Consider the following 25,151-nt stretch of genomic DNA (forward strand, 5'->3'; position numbering starts at 1 on the left):
AGTTTCATTAAAAAAGGTCGGTGGATATTTTTATAGATATGTTTTATTTAAGAAGGATTAATGATATTGGTTGATCATATTAATAGAGTAAGTTGGAAGATAAATATTTAGTTGGAATAAATAAATGATTGTTGGTTTTATAAAATACAAAAGTTTGGAGTTATTTTTAAATTTTAAAAACTTTTCAAGTTCCCAAGTTTTAATTGTTTTTAGAACTTGGAAACTTGAGAATTTTGCCAAATATATTTGTCAAGTAATGGCAAATTATATGGACAAACACAAATTTAGTTTTTTGTAGATCTTGAAAACTTGGGATGGTTGCCAAATGCCAAGTAATGGCAAGTTATATGACCAAACGCTATCTCCCAATTTTTTTTCAAAATTTTCCCAAAAATATTTGGAGCCAAACGACACCTCAATAGAGGAGTAACGGGTCACACGTAAAATTGGAGTGTGTATTTGATTTATTTAGACAATTTTAAGGTGCATTTAATGTAGGGATCATTATTGTTATACTCAAAAAAGGGAAACTATTTACCATTGGATACCACATTACTTTCATATCCCTTGTTTTTAACTATCTCCCGCATTTGATGCCATGAGAGTATATAATATACTCTGCTGATATCAAACAGTTTCGCTGAAGTGCTATCTCTTCCTTCTTGATACCATTAGAGTATATTATACTCTGATGCTATAAAAAAGAAAATACTTGATAAATTATTTGATAGCTCAAAGTATAATATACTCTGATAGTATCAAAGAGGAACAAGGGAAGGGGCACTGACGTAAATACACGTTTGATACCATGAGAGTATATATATAAGAGACAGTGCTTCATCGAAACTGCTTGATATCATCAAAGTATAATATACTCTGATTAGGGATGTGTATCGGTCTGTTCGGTTCAATTTTAAGTATTATCGGTACGATTTATCGGTACGATTTATCGATTTTCAGTTTTAAAATACGCTAAACCGATAACTAAACCAATAAGATATTTATTATAGATTTTTAGTTTATCGATTTTTGGTCTTTAACGGTTCAATTTTTGGTTTAGCCAATAAGAAAATGCTTTCAAAATATATATACGACTTCTCCAATAATTTTCGAAAATCTTGAACATTACTAAAAAGGAAAAAAGTTTTCTAAGGAAAAAATTCAAATGATCATTAGATCTAACCTCAATTAGGATGAAATAATCTCCTAATTGTTTACCAGAGAAGTCAATTTTTTTTTAAAAAAAATGGGTATGGAGAAGAGGAGAAATCAGAAAAGGGAGAAGAAGAGAAGTAAAAAAAGAAAGAAATCAAACTCACAACACTAACCGTCGCCTAATCGTTGTTGTCGTATTTGCAACTTGCAAACCGTAGCCGTCGTTCTAAGTTATTCAAGTTTTGAGTTTTGACTTTGTGAACCTAAAGTGGCACGCCTAAAAGGTAAATACACTGTGAACTATGAAGTAGTATGAAATGTGAATTGTGTAGGTCACTGATAATATGATATAGTGATTATATATTTCTATTAATATTTTTTGTTTAATATTTGTGTATGAGTAATATTAAAATAGAAAATTATTATAATCTTAATGGGTTATCGGTTTACCCAATAACCCAATATTAAAAATCAATAACAAACCGATAACCCAATAATATTTTTTTATAAAATTATTAAATAATCGTTAACCCAATAAACCAATAGCAATAAATCAATAACACTTTTTCAGTTTGGTTTATCGGTCGGTTCATTTTTTGCACACCTCTATCTCGGATGGTATCAAAGAGAAGCGGTGATGCTGACGTCAGCATGACGTCGTGCATAAAATTAAAAGGGAGAAAGTGGGGTAAGTTGTTAAATACTTTAGGCTATTTTGTGTAGTTTTCCCTTTAATGTATCTTTCCTAGTATTTCTTATTTTTAATTGTCTATATAAATAAAAGAGTTTTGGTCTTAACAAAATATTTTTAGAGTGATAATTAATATTTTACAATATAAAAGTATAATCTTTTAGGAGCTTATTACAAAATATACTACTCTTTCTATTCATTTATCAATATTATTTGTATTGAAATATGCTTATAACGGCATTATTTATGTTACTTGTGTAAATAAATATTAGAGTTTTAATTATTACTCATAAACTTAAATTTTTTATTTTGCTCATTTATTTTATTATAGATCATCATTACATATATACTTAATTACTATTTCTCACTTTTTTTGTTCCAAAAATAATATTTATTTTTTATAGAAATTTTGTTATATAAATTAAAAAATAAAAAATATCATAATTTTAAGAAAATAAAAAAAGAGTGAGATTAGTAATAAAATAGGCATTTAGAAAAGTCAATTAAGATAAAGGGCAAAGATAGTCTATTATTCAAAGTTATGGAAAAATTTTGAACTTTGAAACAAAGTTGGAATATGTAAATGGCTTTTATTGAAATACAATTTTTTCCTTAAATTCTTTAAAATATTGACCAAGCATAAAGTACTGTCCTAATATTTGACAAAAAAAATTAAATTATTATAAAATAAACTAACTTAGCAAATTAAGAAAGAAATAGTAAGAGAAAGAAAGAGAATTGAGAGAATTCTTAGTATCTCTGTGTGCATTCTCTTACTGCAAAATATGGCCATTTTATAGCCAAACAAAGAGAAAAAGTGGTGGGCAACTAGCCCCCTTTTGAGTGGGTCCCACAAAGTGGAGCATCCACTTTCATAACACTCCCCTTTGGATGTCCACGTATATTGTGCCTCATTAAAATTTTTACAAGAAACAATATACATATTTACCTGAACACCCATAGATATTGTGTCTCGTTAAAACCTTACTAGGAAAAAAACCTAGTGAAGGAAAAAGAGTACACACTTCTAGTAATACTCCTTGAGTGCTGCCTCATTAAAATCTTACTAGGAAAACCCAGTGGAACAAAACTTTGGTTAAGAAAAAAAAGAGTATAGCGCGTATTTTACTCTTCTTGATGAAAACTTCATTTGATATTTTGGAGACGACGCCTTCCAATCATATATATTAGTTTCTCAAAAGTTGATGTTGGTAATACCTTTGTGAATAAATCTCCAAGATTATCACTCGAACGAACATATTATACATCAATATCACTATTCTTCTGGAGATCATATGTGAAGAATAATTTTGGTGAAATATGTTTCGTTCTATATCCTTTTATGAAGCCACCTTTTAATTGAGTTATGCAAGCGGCATTATCTTAGAATATAACTGTGCGTACTTTGACATTATTTTTCAGGCCGCATCGTTCTTTGATTAACTGTATCATTGATCTCAACCACACACATTCTCTACTTGCTTCATGAATTGCTATTGTTTCAGCATGATTTGAAGAAGTAGCAACAATAAACTATTTTATAGATCGCCATGATATAGCAGTTCCCTGTTTGTAAATAGATAGCATGTTTGATATCAAGCTTTATGTGGGTCTGATAAATAACTTGCATCTGCATAACCAATAAGGTATGCGCAACCTTTGTTAGTATAAAACAAATTCATATCAATGGTACCATTTAGGTATCGCAAAATCTGATTAATACTATTCCAATGTCTTTGCGTTGGGAATGAACTATACCTTGCCAATAAATTAACAGAAAATATTATATCAGGTCTAGTTGCGTTAGAAAGATACATAAGTGCACCAATAGCACTGAGATATGGTACTTCAAGACTAAGAAGTTCTTCATTCTCTTCTGGAAGTCGAAATGAATCTTTGTCCACTTTAAATGATCGAACATACATTGAAGTACTTAATGGATGTGATTTGTCCATGTAAAATCATTTTATGACTTTCTCAGTGTAGGCAGATTGGTGGACAAAGACCCTGTTTGTTAAATGTTCAATTTGTAGACCCAGACAAAGTTTTGTCTTTCAAGGATCATTCATCTCAAATTCTTTCTTTAGATATTCAATCGCCTTTTGGATCTTTTCAGAGGTTCCAATGAGATTTATGTCATCAACATCGACAGCGAGTATAACAAACTCTAATTCCATTTTCTTAATAAAAACACATGGACAAATGACATCATTTATATAATCTTCATTTATCAAGTACTCACTAAGGCGATTATACCACATACGCCTTGATTGTTTCATAGTATATAATGATCTTTGCAATTTGACTGAGTACATCTTCCGAGACTTAGTACTTGTTTCAGGCAATTTTAATCTTTCTAGAATTTTCATGTAAATTTCATTATCAAGTGAACCATAAAGGTAAGTTATAACTATATCTATTAGATGTATTTCAAGATTTTTATATTCATCTAAACTGATGATATATCGAAAAGTTATTTCATTTATAACAGGTAAATATGTTTCTTCATAGTTGACATCGAGTCTTTGAGAGAATCCTTGTGCAACAAGGCGTGCCTTGTATTTTACAATTTTATTTCTCTTATTTTGTTTTCACACAAAAACCCATTTATAGCCAACTGATTTTACACCTACAAGGGTTTGGACTACTGGTCCAGAAACCTCTCGTTTAGCAAGTGAGTCTAATTCTGATTGAATTGTCTTTTGCCATTTTGACAATCACATCTACGTCGACATTCTTCGACGAATTTAGGCTCAAGACTTTCACTATCTTGCATGAGGTTAAGTGCAACATTATATGCAAAAATATTATCAATCGTAATTTTCAATCGATCTAAATTTATATTATCACCGGTAGAACTTATTGAAAGTTCTTCATCCACTTAAATCTCAGGTTCACTGATTTCTTCAGAAATATCAGGATTACTCAAATCTTGACCTTCTTTAGGATATTTTTTTTGTAGATGGTCCTTTTGGGACATCAATCCGGTTAGGCACATTCACTGCAAGGATATGTGACTTAGTTATCCGTTTTAAATCAGTAAATGCATCTGGCATTTGATTTGCTATTTTTTGTAAGTGGATGATCTTCTGAACCTTCTGCTCACGTGTGCGAATGTGTGGATCAAAATGAGATAGTGATGAAACTTTTTATGCAATTTTTCTTTCGAGTTCCTTTTTCTCTCCCCCCTAATTGCAGAAAAGTTATTTCATCAAACCGACAATCTGCAAATCGAGCAGTAGATAAGTCTTCTGTCAACGGTTTAAGGTAGCGAATTATGAAGGGTGAGTCAAACTCAACATATATGCCCAACCTTTATTGAGGGCCCATCTTTGTACGTTGTGGTGGTGCCAAAGGCACGTATACCGCACAATCAAAAATTTATAGATGGACTATATTTGGCTTACGGCCAAATACTAATTGTGACAAAGAGAATTTATTATAATTTATCGGTCTGAGACATACAAGTGTTGCTGCATGTAAGATAGAATGACCCCAAACAGTAATCGACAATTTTGTTTTCATAAGTAGAGGTCTTTTATCAATTGTAGGTGCTTAATAAATGACTCTGCAAGGCCATTTTGAGTATGAACATGAGCAACATGATATTTAATTTTTATCCAAATTGATAAGCAATAAACATCAAAAGCTTGGAATGTAAATTCTCTAGCATTATCAAGACGAATAACTTTAATTAGATAATCTAAAAATTGCGCCCTTAATCTTATTATTTGTGTGAGCAACTTCACAAACGCCAGGTTGCGAGAGAATAACAGGTACACATGAGACCATTTTGATGATGCATCTATTAGGATCATAAAATATCTAAATAATTCAATAGGTGGATGAATAGGTCCATATATTTTTCCATGTATACGCTCTAAAAGGTCAGGGGATTCGATGCTAGCCTTCAGGGTTGATGGTCTAATAATTAATTTTCCTTGATAACAAGTAACACATGAAAATTCATCATTCGTCAGAATTTTCAAGTTCATTAACGGATGTCCAGTTGAATTTTCAAGAATTCTTCTCATCATTATTGATCCAGGATGACCTATTCAATCATGCCACAATAAAAATATATTTAAATCAGTAAACTTATGGTTTGCGATTAAATGTGCTTCAATGCGCTAATTTTTGCATAATATAAGACAGATGACAAAGTTGGTAATTTTTCAAAATATATTTCTGGCAAGAAACACTCTTGGTTATACCAAGGTATTCAGTATTCATTTCATTTAGTGTCTCAACATGATATCCATTTATGCGGATATCTTTAAAACTTAACAAGTTTCTTTGGGATTTAGAAGAGAACAATGCATCTTCTATAACAATCTTTGTCCCCTAAGGCAGAAATATAGTAGCTCTTCCGGAGCATTCAATCATTTTCAAATTACTAGAAATTGTAGTAACATTTGCTTTTCTTCTAAGCAGGTAGGAAAAATATTTCTCGTCTTTAAAAATTGCATGAGTTGTTCTACTATCAATTACACAAATATCCTCGTAATTGATCATTGATCCAAACAAAATTTGAGGCATATCCATATTTTTTTTCAAAAGAAATAAAGTAAATATTATAATTAAAACATGGCTCATTATACAAATTTTATTTATTTGCATGAATTAGAAAAATATAAACATATGATTTAGTACAAACAAATAAAAAAAAATTATTTAAATATTATCAGGGTTATCAATATTCATATTTCCTTCTAGAAAATTGAAGAAATCAGCTACATCCAGATGTATAGGCTCAATATTATCTTCAGAGAGAAAGTTTATCTCTAGATTATTTTTTGTTCTCTTCAAGGATGCCTGATATAACTGACATTTTGATAACCGACATGTCCGTGACTAGTGCCCATACCTCCACATCTATGAAATACACTTTCTGAATTTTTCTTTGGTATAGCTTCTTGCTTTTCACTCTCTTTTTTATATTGCTGATCATTTCTCGGTGTCAGTCAGGGATCATGATTATAATTTCTTCTTTGACCACGATCAAGACTGGGGCCATAACCTCTTTTTCGTTAGCTATAGTTTGCCTGATTCACTTCAGGGAGTGGCAAAGAACCAATGGGCCGACTATCATGATTTTTCATTAACAGTTCGTTGTGGCATTTAGCAATAAGAAGGTGAAAAAATAATTCAGAATATTTTTTAAAACCATTTTCGCGATATTGCTGCTGCAGGAGCATATTCGCGAGTGGAAATGTGGAGTATGTTTTTTCAAGTTCGTCTTGCTGAGTGATTTCTTCTCCGCATAAATTTAATTGTGCAATAATTCTAAACAAGGTAGAATTATATTCAGTTATATTTTTAAAATCTATTAATCTCAAATTGAGCCAATCATGACGTGCCTGTGGAAGGATGACCAACTTTAGGTGGTCATATATTTCTTTTTGATTCTTCCACAGTTTAAGAGGTTCTTTTAATGTGAGGTACTATAATTTTAACTCCTCGTCAAGATGGTGGAGGAGAAATATCATGGCTTTGACACGATCCTGACTAGATGTCATATTGTCATCTTTGATGGTGTCTGTCAGACCCATCGATTCTATGTGTATTTCGGCATCTAGTGTCCATGATGAGTAGCTTTTTCCAGATATATCAAGAGCAATAAATTCAAATTTAGAGATATTAGACATTTTAAGAAAATAAAATTCAAACCCTTTTGTTACCTTTTAAAAATAGCTCGAAGTGATGGAAGCTCGTGCTGATAATGTGATATAAAACAAACAAACTTAGCAAATTAAGGAAGAAATAGTAAGAGAAAGAGAGAGAATTAAGAGAATTCTTAGTATCTGTGTGTGCATTCTTTCACTGCAAAATATGGCCATTTTATAGCCAAATAAAGAAAAAAAGTGATGGACAACTTGCCCCATTTTGAGTGGGTCCCACAAAGCGAATATCCACTTTCATGACACAAATGATATTTTAAGAGGTAATAGTATTGAGCTTTTTCTCTCAATTTGATGTCTCATGTAAAAAGAAATATTTTTTAATTAAAAATAACCCTTTTCTATCTCTAGAAAATAAGGATAAGATTATGTACACACTTTTCTTTTCAAATTCTACTTATAGGGTTACACTAAATTTGGGGTTACACTAAATTTGTTATTTTTGTTATTGTACAGTTGTATATTAATGTAACAAAAACATATCATTTACTATTTTTTGAAGTACCATTTTTAATATATATATTATATAGAAATTCGAAATTGACTGTTTTCATGGCCAAAACTCTTAGATAGATTTTGAAGTCTCTGACTTTTACAAAAGAAATCTTGTTACAATAATAAAAACATGCCTATATCCAGTGAAACATATCCAATTATTAAAAAAAATACAATAGGGAAGAAACCATATAGAGAATAATGAAGATTAGAGCAATAACCACAATAAATAGAACGATAACCGAAGCAAAGAAAACAATAAGTTAAAAAATAAAATCAAAGATTAAAATTAGTAAACGATGGTGAAGGATGTAGCTTGCCGTACTACAATGTGAAGTATAAATTTATTTTAAAAATTCACTAAAATTGTGATAAAGAGTACATATGAGCCCATAACTTTAAAAACATAATAGGTTCTAAGTTAAGAACCTTAAAAGTTGAACCCATAAAGTTTAAATCCTCAATCCTTCTCTCGCAGAAGGATACTACTAACAAAATCTTGTTAGTTATCACTGTTAATAGTGATGAAACAGTAACTTATGAGTACACAAGGTTTTTGTCCCGGGGACCATGAACTTACTTGGAATGTGGGGTTCAAACAAATGACAACAACAACAACATACCCAGAGAAATCTCACAAGTGGGGTCTGGGGAGAGTAAATATTCGCAGACCTTACCACTACCTCGTTGAGATAGAGAGGCTATTTCCGAGAGACCCTCGACAGCAAATCCAAATCAAATATTGTCATAAAACAGGTTACCTCATCAAATAGCATATCAAATGTTCAAGCAAATGAAGTAAACCAAACAATGTGTAGACTGATTCATGCACCTGTGACTGTGCCAACTACATCACACATTTGGCATGTACTAGTAACTATAAAAGCTATAACACTATGGCGAAAGCACGCCATCAACAATCCTTTCAATCTGGATGTTCAAATGAAAAGATTAACCAACTCGCGAATTTTTTTGAGCGACCTATGTATTCTCTATAATCTAACTGTTCTTGTACCCACCATCTGATATAATAGCTAATCCTGCAAAACAAACATGTTAACATATTTATGCCTCCATGTTTGTACTTCGGTCTTGATCTGCATCTATAGCACGTGAAGGTTGTCGCTCCAAGCAACCGGTGTTACCTCAGAAGTTACCTTCCCAACTCCAATAATGGCATTCCCCTCGGCCGTAACTCCTCCACCACACTGAGAGTTGATTCCAAGATTTGAAGTTCCATAATCAGAATTCCAATTGTTGGATGAAACTAGATCACCCATAGTGCCTGCAAAAAGTGCAGGTCCAGATCCTGTACCTTGAGTCATAACAGCAGCATTTTCATGCATCTCTGGTTTTGCTTGATTTACCATCTGAACTTCCGAGTCACCAATGTTCTTCGTGCATACCTTATTACTAGCATCTGAAACATTCTTCTTCTGCTTTTTCTTGAATTTGGATTTCTTTGGTTTCAGAGCTGCTGCACTCTCCTGGTTGCTGATTGCCAACTCTGTGACCTTCTTCATTGGAACGACAGTGTATGAAGAATAGTTAGGCGCCAAACCATTAGACTGAACAGCCAACAATGCAGTTCGAGCAGCTTTGATCTCTGCTTCCTTCTTTGTTCTAGCTGCCGCTCCAATATATTTCATTCCCCCTACGTCAACAGTACATGAAAATGTTATCATTTTGCTTTCTGAGTCATACCTCTGGCATTCATACTGTGGAATTGCAAAATTCATCTTCTGAGCATACTCTTGCAACAAATTTTTGCACAAGCCTGTTTCATGCTGAAAAATACACCAAACAAAGCAAAATAGAAGGGTTTTATTACTTCCAGAACACGAAAAATTGGAAGTTAATAGCACAACAACCAAGCACAAGTACTAAACTAGTTAAAAATAAAAAAAAAATCAAAGTTTCTTCATAGACCTAACATTACTCTATTATACAAACTTGTAAAAGGAAGCAATTTAACACACTTCAAACTAACATATAAACCCCTAAAGGTAGTTAGAGTGGTTATGCTACAGCATATCTTCATTGCATTGTGGACCTAATTAACACAAACAGGGAAGTCAAACATTAGCTATTTTTAATGGCTGCCCAAACCACAACAACAACAACCTAATTTCAAATCCAGGGGCATGAATGAAAATAAAAAACATTTTGCCATATTTATGCTCTGTGCGATGTCCCTCATCAGCTTCTGCTGCTGCAGGTTATTAGAGGACTTCAAAGACTCAACTGTCATATCTTGCTGGGAGAAGGGGAAAGGAGCTCGGATGACTAAAACGAAGAATAAGGCGTTCCACCACAAAATGGAAGTTTATACATTCACCAAAACACAAAGATCATTAAGAACTGGCCTAGGTAAGTTATTGGCATGAAATGCTGGCCATCATTGTGAAGCCCTCCGCCACCGCAGATTGAAATTCAAACGGGACAAGTTACCCGGAAGATGCAAATTTTTGAGGAAACAGTCGCATAAGAGATTACAATGGCCAAATTTTTCTGAAAAGTAACATATGTATTTGCACAAGCTAGATCTGACACTGTGGCTACCGGTTAGAATACAGGAACAGTTAAGATCATAGTGCATACGAGCGCAGAAGCACAATTATTTTCTCTCGAGTGATGAAGGATAAAGAAAATTACCACTGGCTGAGAAAGGTTTTCCATTGACCCAGAGTTTCCAAGGTTCATGAGTGCAACTTCAGCAGCTGATTGCTCCGCTGCCTTGCGATTGTAAAATCCAGGTAGAGAATCATATCTATCATTGTTTACAATCACCGTTGACGTAAATGTAGGCTCATGAGAAGGGCCTTCCTTGATAGTCTCATAAACAGGGGTAGGAAGTCCAACTTTCTGGGCATACTCTTGCAATCGGCTTTTGAAAACATAACAACTTGACACACCTGTAATATGTTTAATAATAAGTTGCCATCGCCGTTAATAAAACAAGCAATAAGCAATAAAGACGGCTTTAAAGCAGAAAGGTAACAAGTAAAGATAAGAGAATCATTATAAAATTGTTGAAAATCTTTTATAATAATACAGAAGGCATACACATATATGTCTATAAAGCTGAGATTTCAGCGATTGAGACCATCAAATCCCGTAGATCAGACTATGTAAATATTTTGAATTGGAAACTGTCCTTATTTTCTTTTCCTCTCTCTTTTAAAACCCTAACATCTCTGTCTAAAAGCAAATACTTCAGATCTATATAAAAGCATTGTTATATCTCTAAGGAGCAAAAGGGGCGAAAAAGAATGCCCATTACCAGAAGAAAATGCTACTCAATATCCAATAGTGCAAAGCTAGATACCTAGATTCCCAATAGGCTAAAACCTCTATATAAAAAGCAAACAAATACCAAATCACCATATAAATCAATTACTCCTTAGACCTAAATGTATTAGCCAAGATTAACTTCATCTAAAGTTAACAACTCAAGATTTTTTTCCCATAACAGAGGCTTTTCCTTCTTGAATTGCATATCAAACACTGAATTCACTTTATCCTAGTCAAAAGTAAAAAAATTACAGGAAAATACAAGAGATATAAAGGAGAAAAAAACTTACTTTTGATGCTCTGGTTGTTCGCCATTTTGGTATTGTCGCTTATAACAAAGACCAAAGAATAGAGTATAGAAACCCAAGTTTTTATATAAGGAAAAAACCGAACATGGTATTTATTCTATGGGAAAATTTCATAAATATCCATCAGACTTTTGAGCCAAGTGGAAAAAACAAGGTGACAGAAATGTTATTCTCATTATATTTAAGGGTAAAAAAGGAAATTGAATGACAGCTAATATAAAATCCATTTGGATTCTAGGAATTTGAAACTTGTTCTCCTCTTTCCGCTTTCACCTTCAAAATTTCCAACAAGGATCCAACCAAACCCTAAAACCCAAATATACTTCTAGGTATGTATATACATACACTTACTTTCCTTATTCCGTTAAAAATTGAATCTTTGTATGCATATTTACACACCCACCATTCCTATTTGGCTAAAAGTTTGATTTTTTTCTTTTGGAATTTTTTTTGGTTAAGAATAGTCATATTGAATCTTTTTATCTGTTTATACATATATATGTTCATATTTACACACCCACTAGCCCTATTTGGTTAAAATTTGGAGCTTTTGGGATTTGTTTTTGTAATTTTGGTTAAGGAATAGTTCAGATTGAAATTATTTTATCTGTGTATACATGTTCATATTCACACACCACTATCCCTATTTGGCTAATAATTGGATTTTTTTTTTGGATTTTTTGTATTTTTTGGTCATGTAATAGTTCATAATGAGTCTTTTTATCGGTGTATACATATAGATGTGCATATTCACACACCCAGTAGTCCTATTTGGCTAAAAGTTTAAGCTTTTGGGAATTTTTTGTTAAGTGATAGTTTGGATTGGATTCTTGATAAGAACTCAGATATAAAGAATGGAGGAATCAGAAAAGAGTAAGGAGAGGCTGAAAGCAATTCGAGAGGAAGCTGCAGAGGCTGGAGATAACAATGAAGAACAAAATCTTATTGGAGGACCCTTGATCATGGCCTTACCAATCCATTGATTGAATCTCCTTCAGCTTCCTCTGGGAAGGATGAGCCAAGGCCTAGATTTGACTACTACACTGACCCCATGGCAGCTTTCTCTGCCAATAACAAAAAAAACTCTCAGCCCTCAGGTTTCACAACCGTGTAACACGCCTCCATGTTCTTTCTTGAAGTTTATGTTTCTTTTTTCCTTTATATGGCTGCACTTCTGCAAAAGTTATTCATAGATGTTTGGTGTTATATGTTTTACTTTGTGGATTCTTGTGTTTCCTTTGTAAGTACAGGGTGCTTTAGGGGCTATTTATCTTGCTGAACTTAAACTAGATTTTAGGTTAATGAGAGCCATTGAGAGAATATTGGAATGAAACGGCGCGGATGGAGCGGAATGGATGTTAAGGTTTCATATGTCGACCCCAACTAGTTTGGAGTTGATGCATAGTTGTTTTTGTTGTTATTCTAAAGCCATGGAGAGAATCTACATCTTTGAGTTAACTTTTTACCAGTTTGTAACTGTAAAATGTAATGCCTTTTCAAGATCCCAAAGACTCAATTAGGTTCATTTTGGCAAGGTCGATTCTTCATCTAATGCGGGAAGTGAGGCTGAGATGGTTTAGACATGTATAGAGGAGGGGTGCAGATGCCCCGGTTAGGAGGTGAGAGAGGTTGCCATTGTGGGCCTGAGGAGGGGTAGGCCTAAGAAGTACTAGGGTGAGGTGATTAGGTAGGATATGACAAGGTAGGGTAAGGTCTGTGTACTCTCTACCCTCCCCAGACCCACCTATGGGATTACACTGGGTTTGTTGTTGTTAAGTCTTCATCTGATTTTTGGTTCTTTGTTCAGTTGGACCTAATGTGAATGTAAGATTGCCATGAAGATTAAAAGGGACAAAATGGTATGGTGTAGCTTGAACCTAGTGCTCAGGAGGTTGTGCTTGACTGAAAGCATAAGGGAAAGAATACTTGGATGGACATAGTTCAGGATTAGTGTAATTTTGAGGCATATAAGTAGCGGATGGGAAGGTGTGAGACCTTTGCTTCAACAACTCCACCTGCACCCCCGACTTCATTTAGAACTTCAAGAAAATGAGGAGAAAGTTGCTTCACTTTGCAACTTAATCATTTACTAAAAAACAAAAATAACAAAAAGGAAATGGTTAACCAGTTTATTTAGCAACAGTTTCTTGTCAACATAGGGAAAGGGGATCAATGTATATAGTTGTTTTGTGATTATTGATCAGGAGAGTATGTGGCAAAACAAAGCTGATTGCTACGGATGCTACCAAAGGTCTTGACCATGTTCTCATAAGTCATAGCTTTGCTCTCCTTTTTGTATGATATATGGCTTTGTTTGTATAAAATTGAGGGTAGAGTATTTAAAAGAAAAGGAAATTAATTAGATGAGATCAATGTCAGCAATGCTGCTCATTTCAAGTTTGTCCTATCGGTTAAATTTTGAGCTTTTGCCAGGATAGATGAATTTAGTGCAGAAGTTTGTGCAAAAACAAACGGTAGCATGTTAGTATGAAATGTATTCTCTTTTCTAGAATTTGGAGTGGGTTCCTTTAGCTCCTCTCTTGGAGAGAGGCCGGTTTGTCCGAATTGATTCCTGATGCATATTTTAGAGTAAATTATTCTGCAATCTGCATAACTTTTGTAAATGACGAGCATCCAATTAGCATGAAAAATGAGGGATATGAATCTGGAAAATGATGATTTTGAGGCAGCGTCTTAGACAGAAGGTTATATAGTAGGTCTCTGTTTTGGAATGTTTTTGATGTACTAGCTTTGGTTCAACAAATACCATGATGTGGAACAATCACTTCGCTATTTTTTTTGCGTTTATGTAGTATAAATCTAGACCCTTGTATAATCATTTTTTTCAGGACCTGTGAACGCTGGTTCTCCAGCTTATCATGCTCAAGGAAACTATTACTCACCTCAAAGAACATACCGGCCACGAGGAGTCAACGCCATTCCTCTTGGAATCCGTAGGAAAACTAGTCCTTTTGCACACCACCAGGGAACTCCTCCAACACTTTGGATAGCTCTCTTGGCACACCTAACAACTCCGCCTAATTCACTGCTAATTGGTGACATTTCCAGCCATGGTTCTCCTCAAGTTAGCGAAGCTGGTAGCCAATATGGACAAGGTAGCCCCTACCAAGGTTCAGGATTCAGAAGCAAGGCTTACCAAGGTTCAAGAGGAAGCGGGGGTAGATTCAAATTTTACTATCACAAGTCAATGGTGGAAGACCCATGGAAAGCATTGAAGCCGGTTATTTGGAAGCCACGTGGCGATACACAGGACTCTCAGAAATCCTGGCTTCCAAACTCCATTAGTGCAAAAAAGGCTAAACTTGGAGAGACTCCAACTAGATCCACTCCCCAGAAAAGCCTCGCTGAATATCTGGCTGCCGCATTCAATGAAGCAGCTGGCGAAGGCACTGTGAATAATAATGAATCCAACACATGAAGCTTTAGATGCTTGGAGTTTTTAGTTATTTTTATGTCATATACTCCTGTAATTTCTGCAAATAGTAAGTTGAGTTGTAGTCTAATACCAAATTTGTATAGTTTCCTGCTCATTTTAAGTTATCATTGATGTCTAATAAGTTCCAATCCAAGTCAATATTGACTAGCTCTTGATATCCTTGGAGTGAAACAGATTTTATGCACTCAGGTTTGATTTCTTTTTTAGACTGTACAGATATTGGTTCTTGTTGCATTTACCAAAGAAATTATATTGATATTGAAAGAGGATTATGTCTTCAATCAATGTATTTTTAAGTGTTTTTACTTTTTCCTCATTCTCAGAGCGTAGAGCTCTTGTCAATTGACTTAATTTGTGTTTGGTATGGAGGAAAGTTACTTTTTATGGAGAATATTTTTCTAAAATATGTTTCGTGTTTGGTTAGTGAGTGAAATATTTTTTGAAAAAGTATATATATTAACGAGTAGCAACAATACTAGCAAAACTGATAGTGTTTTGAAGAATTTTTCAGTACTAGAGGTTAATAATAATGTCTATATATTAGTTTGAGCAAGTAATAAAGTTCAAAGTAAGAGATAGTTGTAAGGAAAACGACTTGTGGGAGAACCTTTTCAGTAACCAAACACCCAGACAATGATTATTTTTTTTTATATAGAAATCATATTCATGAAAAATAACTTCTGCAACACAGATTTTTTAATTCTTCTTTATCATGTCATATTTGGATCAAAACTCTTATTTTATCTAAATATTTCTCCCCTAGTTATTTTTCTTTTTCTTCTGATAAAGTGATAACATTTCTCCCCTAGTTACTTGTATCCACAAACATTTGGATCATGAAGAAGGTTTACATCTTCTGGAAATGTTATCCTTCAACAACATCAAGGCGTGTTCAGACAAGAAGTTTACTTCAAGATTGAGTTTCATGCACAAAAGAGATTCGCCCCTCTTTTATCTCTAGCGGTTACGGCTACGGATATGATTCACAAGAATAATTTTCAGAGCATAAGATGTCAAAGATTGGTTAGTAGCATCAAATCAACTGTGCAAATTGCATTCCCTAGCTAATTTCAGAAAGTAGATGCTTGTTTAATGCCATAATCTACTGTAGAGTGCATGTAGGTCAACTTTCTGCTCCCTGCATATCTCATCCATGAATGTATCCATGAGTTGCCCTGCCAAACTTGAATGGTCATCGACGAAGGTGTCTATGAAGACTCGAACTACCTTTCTCTCTTGTGTTGTGGCTTTCAAGCTGAACCAAGTCAAGAACTTCACTCTGAAATCTGTTTCTATGAGCCCTTCATGTTCCAACTTTTTGATGATCCCTACAGAGTACTCATAATCACTTTCCTTCACTTGTCCTATGCCATTCAATTGCACTTCCTTTGATCCATTAGTTTGGCAAGGTGTGGCAGGTGCGCTTGAAAGTGGACTAGCTAAAGGAATGTTCCTCTTGGGAAGAGGGGATATAGGAAATGCATTAGCTTGGCTTTCAATGTCATTCAGGGAGCATGGTTTTGGATCATAAGTTGTTAGTTTGTAGTCAGTAGAACTCATTGACTCAGCATGCATCAGTGTACTATCTATAGTTGCATTATCTGAACCTGACTTGTAGCTTGTCTGTACAGCAGGTGTTATCCAATTCACTTCCTGACCCCCCAAAGTCGCTGCCTTGCTGAAGAAAGAAACCTTGCAGAAGTACTGTGTCGAAGGATCAAGACCATCCAGCCTAAATCTCTTCACAGGGCTTAGTGCAATAAAAGTTGCCTCATCTGGATATCTGTTGACTGTGGACTTTCGATACCACAATTTGAAGCCCATAAGTTCGTTCAACATATGATCATTATATTCGAACACAATCGTTACTTTAGATGGAGATTGCTCCTCAAAATGTATCCTGCAAGCTGTCAAGAGTGTTCAATAAAAGCAAAAGATGAAATCAGTACTGCACAGATCTAGTCCAATGCAAAATAAGTAATGCACGCAGAACAAAAAGGTGAAGAAGACCATGATAATATATCAGTTAGGCTTGCATGCCTCCACATTCTAGTGAACATTAAATCTATCTTAAGTTGTGTAGCTGGAATTTCTTGCAAAAACTTCGGTATTATTTGATAAAACTCCACGAAAATATCCCGCAAAATGATAGTCAAAGTTTAAACTTGAACAGAGAAGAAACTATTGCAATGATAAATACAAGACTTGTTTGTCAAACATTACACTATCGTAAACTTGTTTCCTTCCAGGTCTGTGTTTTTCCAGAACGAAACAGTAGTATAGCTATTGACATGCAGATAGTCAATAATAAATTTAAGAATACTCACACATCCGAGTCTCTTCATTTTTCATATGATTAGAGTATTGATTCTGAAACATGGAATCAAAAGTGTCCACTGCAGAGCCACACAGCTTCTGAACTGCAGTGCCGCAAGAAAGCCTATTCACTATCCTGCGATCCATTTTCTCTGATGCCTGAGCAAGAGGCCCTACTTCATTCTTCAACATCTCAGCAGCCGATTCAACAACTTTCAGCAGTCCTTTGTATTTCTCAGTTTTCTCCAGGATTTTATGGCTTAGAGAGATTCTTAAACACAGCACATCAACTCTTCTTGCCTCCTTTGCTGTCATCAATTGTTTTCTCAAGGTTCTAAAGCAACTCGGATCAGGTTAGTTATCTTTAGTGTGTGTGATAATTACCATCGAGTTAAAAAAAACTACCATTAAATTTCTCTGGATTACTAAAAAGATACTCACTGAAAGCAAAAAAAATGACATTTTTCTCTGCTGATGTACACACACAGAAACATCCCCTATCAAACATTTTTTTGGGCAAAAATCATAGCCACTAGCAGATATTACAGACCATAGTTTTTTTAATATATCTCCTCTGTGTTAACAAGGATGTCGTATAAGGTCCATTACTTCCTAAATCAGACTTAGGCACATATATCAAAAAGGAAAGAGCATGCAGATGAGGGGTCAGTAATTGCAAGAATATCATCGTTAGAACTAGACATGGTTAAGTAAAATGAATAACCATGTACAGTCCATTTCTTGGATCTACCTTTCTGTTAAACACACATATGTTACGGGTTAAAGAAAGAGTTAAATACCTCATTAGCCCGTTAACTTTTCCACAAGAAACACAATAAAAATCTCCATCCAATTTTGGATTGATGCAATTCTTCAATATGCCTGATTGTTCATGCTCAAGTGCACATTTTAGATGACATGACAATCCACATGGCTTAGTTTCATCTTGAGAATCGGAATCACAGGTTAACCACAAACTAGGGTCTTTATTATCATCGTACTGATGACAAATGCAGCAAGAACATCTTTTGCAGAAAACGTCATCTCTTTCAAGAGTAGCTCTACATACCAGATTATGGCAGAGTAGGACCTGGGTTTTGCTTTCCATCTCCCAAATAACTTCATCATTCTGAACGGAAGGTTGACATTGATATTCTTGCTTCCGCAGCCGTTTGAAGGCAGGACCAGTATCTGTGTTAGACTTACAGGAAACCAGCTTTAGAAGGTGATCTATCATTTTGAATTTTGTGTAGCCAGAGTATTTTCTCTCTTCGCCCATCTCAGCACATATAATCTCTAGAAGTTCTTTTCTGCTCAACGAACTCAAGATCTTCGGCGAATCTTCAGGGCATTGAGAAATTTCATGTACTAATTGCCTTTTATCTTCCATACTCAATTGGCTAAATTTACAGGGATCGATAACAAGACCTGAAAAGGGATCTCGGTGTCAAATAAATCAAATTTAAGCATCACAATTCAACTTCAAATACCTGTATCTACTGATTTGTTACTAGAACTATCATGTGTTTTAGCACACTGAGATATCCCAATTATTGTGAAAGCAAAACTATACAGATCTAGAATATAAAGGGGCGACTACTAAAAAGAATTTGGTAGTCAAAGCAACTCGAGATTATCAGGTCAAATTAACAGATGTCATGGTGAAAATTGTACCGGCACAACGTTAATCACAAGAACTTATGAAGATGTGTATTTATGAGTTAGCTATTGCGTATTTGTACAAGTGTATATATCAATCAACTACACCTCAACGTCAAACTATTGATTGGAGTGAGAGGTCAAACCCGTGAATTCAAAATCACTCGGAAGCTGTGATACCTATGTGCTAGCAAACTGCACCACAACCCCTCTGCCCATGCATTAACATTATACAAGTATGATATCAACAATTTAAAGGAAGAAACTACCAAACTCCACAGTTACAAAATTCCAAGTCAGAAGTTATTGAAAAAAAAGGAAAGCTCTTTAGACAAAAGTTAGCTATGTGATATCCTATGTCCACAAATCCAATAGCTAATGCATTCTAGCTGTCACTATTCAAGAGAAATTTTCCCTATTTGATAATCTTTATCGTTCATAGGTGATCAAGATAATTGAGTTCTCTCTAGTTCTTTACCAATTACCCTCCTTTCGCCAAGGATGAAACGTTGTTAATGTGATCAATCAACACCTAATTAGATTCATTCTTTCTTTTTCTAATTTGATTTTTTGTATAACCTGCTAATTGAACCAAAAAAAACCATTCACTTATCGACATAATATTGCATCCTTCTATCTGTGGTTGCTGCCAATTCTCCATCACAACGGAACTGCCACATCCTTATATCACTTGCATAGTACTATAGTCTATAGTCAGCCTAAGGATGCTCAAGCTTCTCTTGCATCAGAAATAAGAAAAATGACAGCACATTAAGCATAAAAGGCAGTTCTTTTTTTCTTTAATTACTTAAAACACAGAGAGAAAATTCGTGTACACTTTATCCTCCCCAGACCCAGACCTCACTTGTGTAACTACACCGGATATGTTGATGTTGTTGTTACTTAAAACACAGATAGGACCTTTCGTAGCTGGTTATAAAATATGTAGCGGAGAAATTTGTCTATGAAGAAACAAGTATAGAAATCAAGCTGATCTAAATGTAGTCTAAACCCAACTTACATTGTCAAGAACAAAACTTTAAGGAACTAAATCATATAATAAACAAAACTAACAAGAGTATACCAAGTCCAACTAAAAAAAAATAGGTAAGAGACAAAACCCACAACCAATATAACATTGAAAGAGACAAAACCCACAACCAATATAACATTAGACATGCCCATCACCCATCAGCAGCTCTACACAGTAAATACAATAACCCCATAAAAATAAAAGAAACCCTTAATACCTGATAAGGCAGACTCCATAGCAGAAAAATTTCTACTGCCCTATTGCTTTCTCATTCTCTCAAATCAAACAAAAGAAACAAACCCCATTTAGTATAAAATCATAAACTAACCCAAAATACAACAATGCAGGTAAAAAGACAGCACCTTTATGAGATCAAGAAAATCTCAAAACAAGAACAACATTGTTTACTACTTTTTCTCTGTGTGTGCGTGAAAGAGGCACGTTGTGGGTAGGGAGTTGTTGGGAGGGAGGGGTTGAAGAGTGAAGGGTAAGCATTAAAAAGTTGGATAGGAAAAAGAGGAATAAGAAAAAATAATTATTATAGTATATGTTGTGTAGCCATGGATGTCAGATTATGGAGGTGATTTTCAGAATGTGAAAGCGAATGAGATTAATAAGGGACCCGCCTGTTATTTATTTACCCTATTAACAAACAAAAAGGAAACGGCCACTGCATGGTTTGGCTTCACACGCGCTTCTCACTTCGCTCCTTTGTCGGGATTGAATATCTGAACACGTGATAAATTAATTTTATTAGATATGAATATTTTTTTTATCTCAATTTATTTATTATATTTAGATTTGGTACGAAGTGTAAAAGAATAAAGAAGATTTTTAAATTTTAAATTAAAAATATATAGAATGCATCAAAATATTAACATATTAAACATGTCATGTGAAATATTGAAATCAAAGAGAATCAAAGAGTTGTAAAAAAATAATTAGATTTTTTTTAAATGAATTAAAAAAGAAAATAAAACAAATAAATTAAAACAGAGAATCACTTTCAATTCAACTTCTAAAAAGAAAAAAAGTGCACTTTCGAGTACTTGTGATAAAATTACACTTAAAATATGTCACATTCTTTATTTATAAACATTAACCTCAATTGTAAAACATCAAGCTTGTTCCAATTGATATTGATGTGTATAATTAAATGATATGTGCTATATATGATAGATGCTTAAGAGCAAGTGAAAAAAAATAATCAAAAGTTTAACTAAAAGTATATAATATGGACATTTTATCATGTGTTCAAGTATTATAATTCAAGTGCTTAAATAAATTTACTAAGAAGTTTATGGGTTCGTTGATATTTTAAGCTTCTTTTTTTTTTGTGTAATTGTACATCAAAATAATTGAAGGTAATCAAGGTACAACAACAAATTAAGTGTAATCTCACATATGAAATATGCACAGAAATTTATTCTTATCTTAAAAAGATAATGAGGTTGTTTTCAATAAATCTTTGGCTTAGAGATCAATAAAAAAGAGATAGTAGCAACAAACAGAAATAATATTGTAATTATTTTTGAAAATATATATACAACACCCATTATATACATTTTTTATACCATATATATTAGGGAAAATAACACGCATACCTTAAAAGGGGAAGTATCTACTTTTAAATGTCCAATTACTTTCATACCCTTTTTTATTTTAAAATAACATAAATTTATTTTAAAATCCGCGCACCCTACTTGATACCGATAGGATATCAATATACCGATGCAGTATCACAGAGGATTAAGTTCAATCCTATATGATACCTATCACAAAGAATATATTTACTAATTTAGAGTTTAATAAATAAGATTGTGATTTTAATAATTTTCTCTTAATTATTTTATTTTTATTTCTTAAAAAAAGAGTTCAATCTTGTATGATACAGATAGGGTATCAATATACCAACGGAGTATCACAGAGAATTAAGCTCAATCTTAAATGATACCGATATGGTATCAATATACAGGAGACCCACACGTACGATTTTTAGGGGAATCTGGTCAAAAAACCTACTGGCGCCGATGGAGCATCACAGAGGATTATTTCATAGCACTGATACTGACGTCAGCATCGTCATGCGCAAAATTAAAAGAAAAAAATGGGGTAAGAGGGTAAATAGTTTGGACCATGAGACTATTAACACCTTGTTTGGATGGTTGTTACCTCTTGTATTATGTTGTATTGTTAATCTAAATTCAATGTTTGTTTTGATTGTTACTTAAATTCTATTTTATCGTATCGTTTAAATTCATCGTTAGGTAACGACAAAGACTCATTTTGTGTAACGACTGATTTGGTATGATCGTGTCGTTACCTTAATATTTTTTTATCATTTTATCTTTACTTATTATTTAATAATTATATTTTATCATTTACCTACCTTTTCATAGAAGCTCTACCCCATGCCCTACAATTTCTTTTAGGTTTATCATTCAAATTATATATCAACTTCTTCATATGACCCTTCAACTTCCGACTCCCTTTTCCTTTTGTAACACCATACTCTCTCAAAATCCAATTTTTGAAGGTCATCATTTGACTGCTCATTCAGATATGAATGGTAGATTTATCTCATCATCGATAAAATTTATTGAAAGTTCTTCATTCACTTGAGTCTCGGGTTCACTAATTTCTTCAGAAATACCAACATTACTCAAATCTTGACCTTCTTTAGGAGGTTCTTTTGTAGTATCATCTTTATTATTTCTCATGCATCTGTTTCTAGGATTTTTATCCTTTGAACTCAATGGCCTACCACGCTTTAGACGTGTTTGGGATTCAGAAGCTATAATACTAGTGGATGGTCCTTTTGTGACATCAATCCAGATAGGCACATTTACTGCAGGGATATGTGACTTAGTTATCCGTTTCTAATCAGTAAATGCATCTGGCATTTGATTTGGTATTTTCTGTAAGTGGATGATCTTCTAGACCTCCTGCTCACATATGCAGGTACGTGGATCAAAATGAGATAGTGATGAAACTTTCCACGCAATTTCTCTTTCGGGTTTCTTTTTCTCTCCCCTAGTTGTGGAAAAGTTGTTTCATCAAATCGATAATCTGCAAATCGAGCAGTAAATAAGTCTCATGTCAACGGGTTAAGGTAGCGAATTATGAAGGGTGAGTCAAACCCAACATTTATGCTCAACCTTCGTTGAGGGCCCATCTTTGTACGTTTTGGTAGTGCCAAAGGCACGTATACCGCACAACAAAAAATTCATAGATAGATTATATTTGGCTCATGACCAAATACTAATTATCACGGAGAGTATTTATTATTATTTATCGGTCTGAGACGTACAAGTGTTGCTGCATGTAAGATAGCATGACCCCAAACAGTAATCGACAATTTTGTTTTCATAAGTAGAGGTCTTTTTATCAATTGTAGGTGCTTAATAAATGACTCTTCAAGGCCATTTTGAGTATGAACATGAGCAATAGTATTTTCAATTTTTATCCTAATTGATAAGCAATAATCATCAAAAATTTGAAATATAAATTCTCCAGCATTATCAAGGCGAATAGCTTTAATTAGATAATCTGGGAATTGCGTCTTTAATTTTATTATTTGTGCTAATAACTTCGCAAACGTCAGGTTACGAGAGGACAACAGACACACATGAGACCATCTTGATGATGCATCTATTAAGACCATAAAATATCTAAACAATCCACTAGGTGGATGAATAGGTCCACATATATCCCCATATATACGCTCTAAAAAATCAGGAGATCGATGCCAACCTTCAGGGTTGAAGGTCTGGCAATTAATTTGCCGTGATAACAAGTAGCACATGAAAATTCATCATTCATAAGAATTTTCAGATTCTTTAACGGATGTCCAGTTAAATTTTCAAGAATTCTTCTCATCATTATTGATCCAGGATGACCTATTCGATCATGCCATAGCACAAATGTATTTAGATCCGTGAACTTCTGGTTTACGATCAAATGTGCTTCAATCGCACTAATTTCTGCTGATATCTTCAAAACTTAACAAATTTTTTGGGGATTTAGAAGAGTATAGTGTATCTTTTATAACAAACTTTGTCCCTTTAGGCAGAAATATAGTAGTTCTTTCAGAGCCTTCAATAATTTTTGAATTATCAAAAATTATACTAATATTTGTTTTTCTTCTAAGCAAGTAGGAAAATATTTCTCGTCTTTAAAAATGACATGAGTTGTTCCACTATCAATTACACAAATATCCTCGTGATTGATCATTGATCCAACCAAAATTTGAGGCATATCCATATTTTTTTCAAAAAGAAATAAAGTAAATATTATAATTAATACATAACTCATTATACAAATTTTATTTATTTACATGAATTAAAAAAATACAAACACATGATTTAGTACAAACAAATAAAAAGGAAATTATTTAAATATTATCACGGTTATCAATATTCATATTTCCTTCTAGAAAATTGAAGAAATCAGCTACATCCAGATGCATAGGCTCAATATTATCTTCAAAGATAAAGTTTGTCTCTGGATTATTTTCTGCTCTCTTCAAGAATACCTGATATAACTGAACTAGACGTTTTGATGACCGGCAGGTCCGTGACCAATGCCCCATACCTCCACATCTATGACATACACTTTCAGAATTTTTCTTTGGTATAGCTTCTTGCTTTTCACTCTTCTTTTTATATTGCTGATAATTTTTCGGTGCCAGCCGAGCATCATGATTATAATTTTTTCTTCGACCACGACCATGACCTCTTTCTCGTTGGTTATAGTTTGTCTGATTCACTTCAGGGAGTGACAAAGAACCAATGGGCCGACTATCATGATATTTCATTAATAGTTCGTTGTGGCATTCAGCAATAAGAAGGTGAGAAAGTAATTCAGAATATTTTTTAAAATCATTTTCGTGATATTGTTGCTGCAGGAGCATATTAGCGGGTGAAAATGTAGAGTATATTTTTTTAAGTTTGTCTTGCTCAGTGATTTCTTCTCCGCATAAATTTAACTGTGCTATAATTCTAAACAAGGGAGAATTATATTCAATTATATTTTTAAAATTTATTAATCTCAAATTGAGCCA

General features: G+C 33.7%; 2 protein-coding genes and 1 pseudogene across 3 annotated transcripts; 1 reads left to right on the top strand and 2 right to left on the bottom strand.

The window, feature by feature from the left end:
- Window positions 1–8,764: 8,764 nt before the first annotated feature.
- On the bottom strand, window positions 8,765–11,703 carry LOC129902064 (double-stranded RNA-binding protein 1-like). Its single transcript, XM_055977091.1, has 3 exons — window positions 11,607–11,703; window positions 10,678–10,937; window positions 8,765–9,809 (listed from the first exon to the last, which is right to left on the bottom strand). Exons 1-3 carry the CDS (start codon window positions 11,629–11,631, stop codon window positions 9,126–9,128), a joined length of 969 nt encoding a protein of 322 aa, XP_055833066.1. The 5' UTR covers window positions 11,632–11,703; the 3' UTR covers window positions 8,765–9,125.
- Window positions 11,704–11,789: 86 nt separating this feature from the next.
- LOC129902065 (protein SICKLE-like) lies at window positions 11,790–15,219 on the top strand (annotated as a pseudogene).
- Window positions 15,220–16,002: 783 nt separating this feature from the next.
- On the bottom strand, window positions 16,003–20,701 carry LOC129902066 (VIN3-like protein 2). Of its 2 annotated transcripts, XM_055977093.1 has the most exons (5): window positions 20,452–20,701; window positions 20,307–20,364; window positions 18,198–18,825; window positions 17,409–17,731; window positions 16,003–16,988 (listed from the first exon to the last, which is right to left on the bottom strand). In XM_055977093.1, the coding sequence occupies exons 2-5, from the start codon at window positions 20,323–20,325 to the stop codon at window positions 16,171–16,173; spliced, it is 1,788 nt and encodes a 595-aa protein (XP_055833068.1). In that variant the 5' UTR covers window positions 20,326–20,364; window positions 20,452–20,701; the 3' UTR covers window positions 16,003–16,170. The 2 variants fall into 2 exon arrangements, with proteins under 2 accessions (XP_055833068.1, XP_055833067.1); XM_055977092.1 differs by having other exon boundaries at window positions 20,307–20,701.
- Window positions 20,702–25,151: the final 4,450 nt, after the last annotated feature.

Source organism: Solanum dulcamara, chromosome 9, assembly GCF_947179165.1.
Source record: "Solanum dulcamara chromosome 9, daSolDulc1.2, whole genome shotgun sequence".
In the NCBI taxonomy this organism is placed as follows: Eukaryota; Viridiplantae; Streptophyta; class Magnoliopsida; order Solanales; family Solanaceae; genus Solanum; species Solanum dulcamara.

What these genes read in the sequence shown, in the direction of transcription:
- LOC129902064 (XM_055977091.1), bottom strand. Translation starts at nt 11,631, where the DNA reads ATGGCGAACAACCAGAGCATCAAAA. An exon ending in GAACAACCAGAGCATCAAAA is followed by an intron (nt 10,938 to 11,606) that starts GTAAGTTTTTTT and finishes AACATATTACAG; the next exon opens with GTGTGTCAAGTTGTTATGTT. An exon ending in AAAACCTTTCTCAGCCAGTG is followed by an intron (nt 9,810 to 10,677) that starts GTAATTTTCTTT and finishes TGTATTTTTCAG; the next exon opens with CATGAAACAGGCTTGTGCAA.
- LOC129902066 (XM_055977093.1), bottom strand. An exon ending in AAAGTTAACGGGCTAATGAG is followed by an intron (nt 17,732 to 18,197) that starts GTATTTAACTCT and finishes GAGTTGCTTTAG; the next exon opens with AACCTTGAGAAAACAATTGA. An exon ending in AAATGAAGAGACTCGGATGT is followed by an intron (nt 16,989 to 17,408) that starts GTGAGTATTCTT and finishes CACTCTTGACAG; the next exon opens with CTTGCAGGATACATTTTGAG.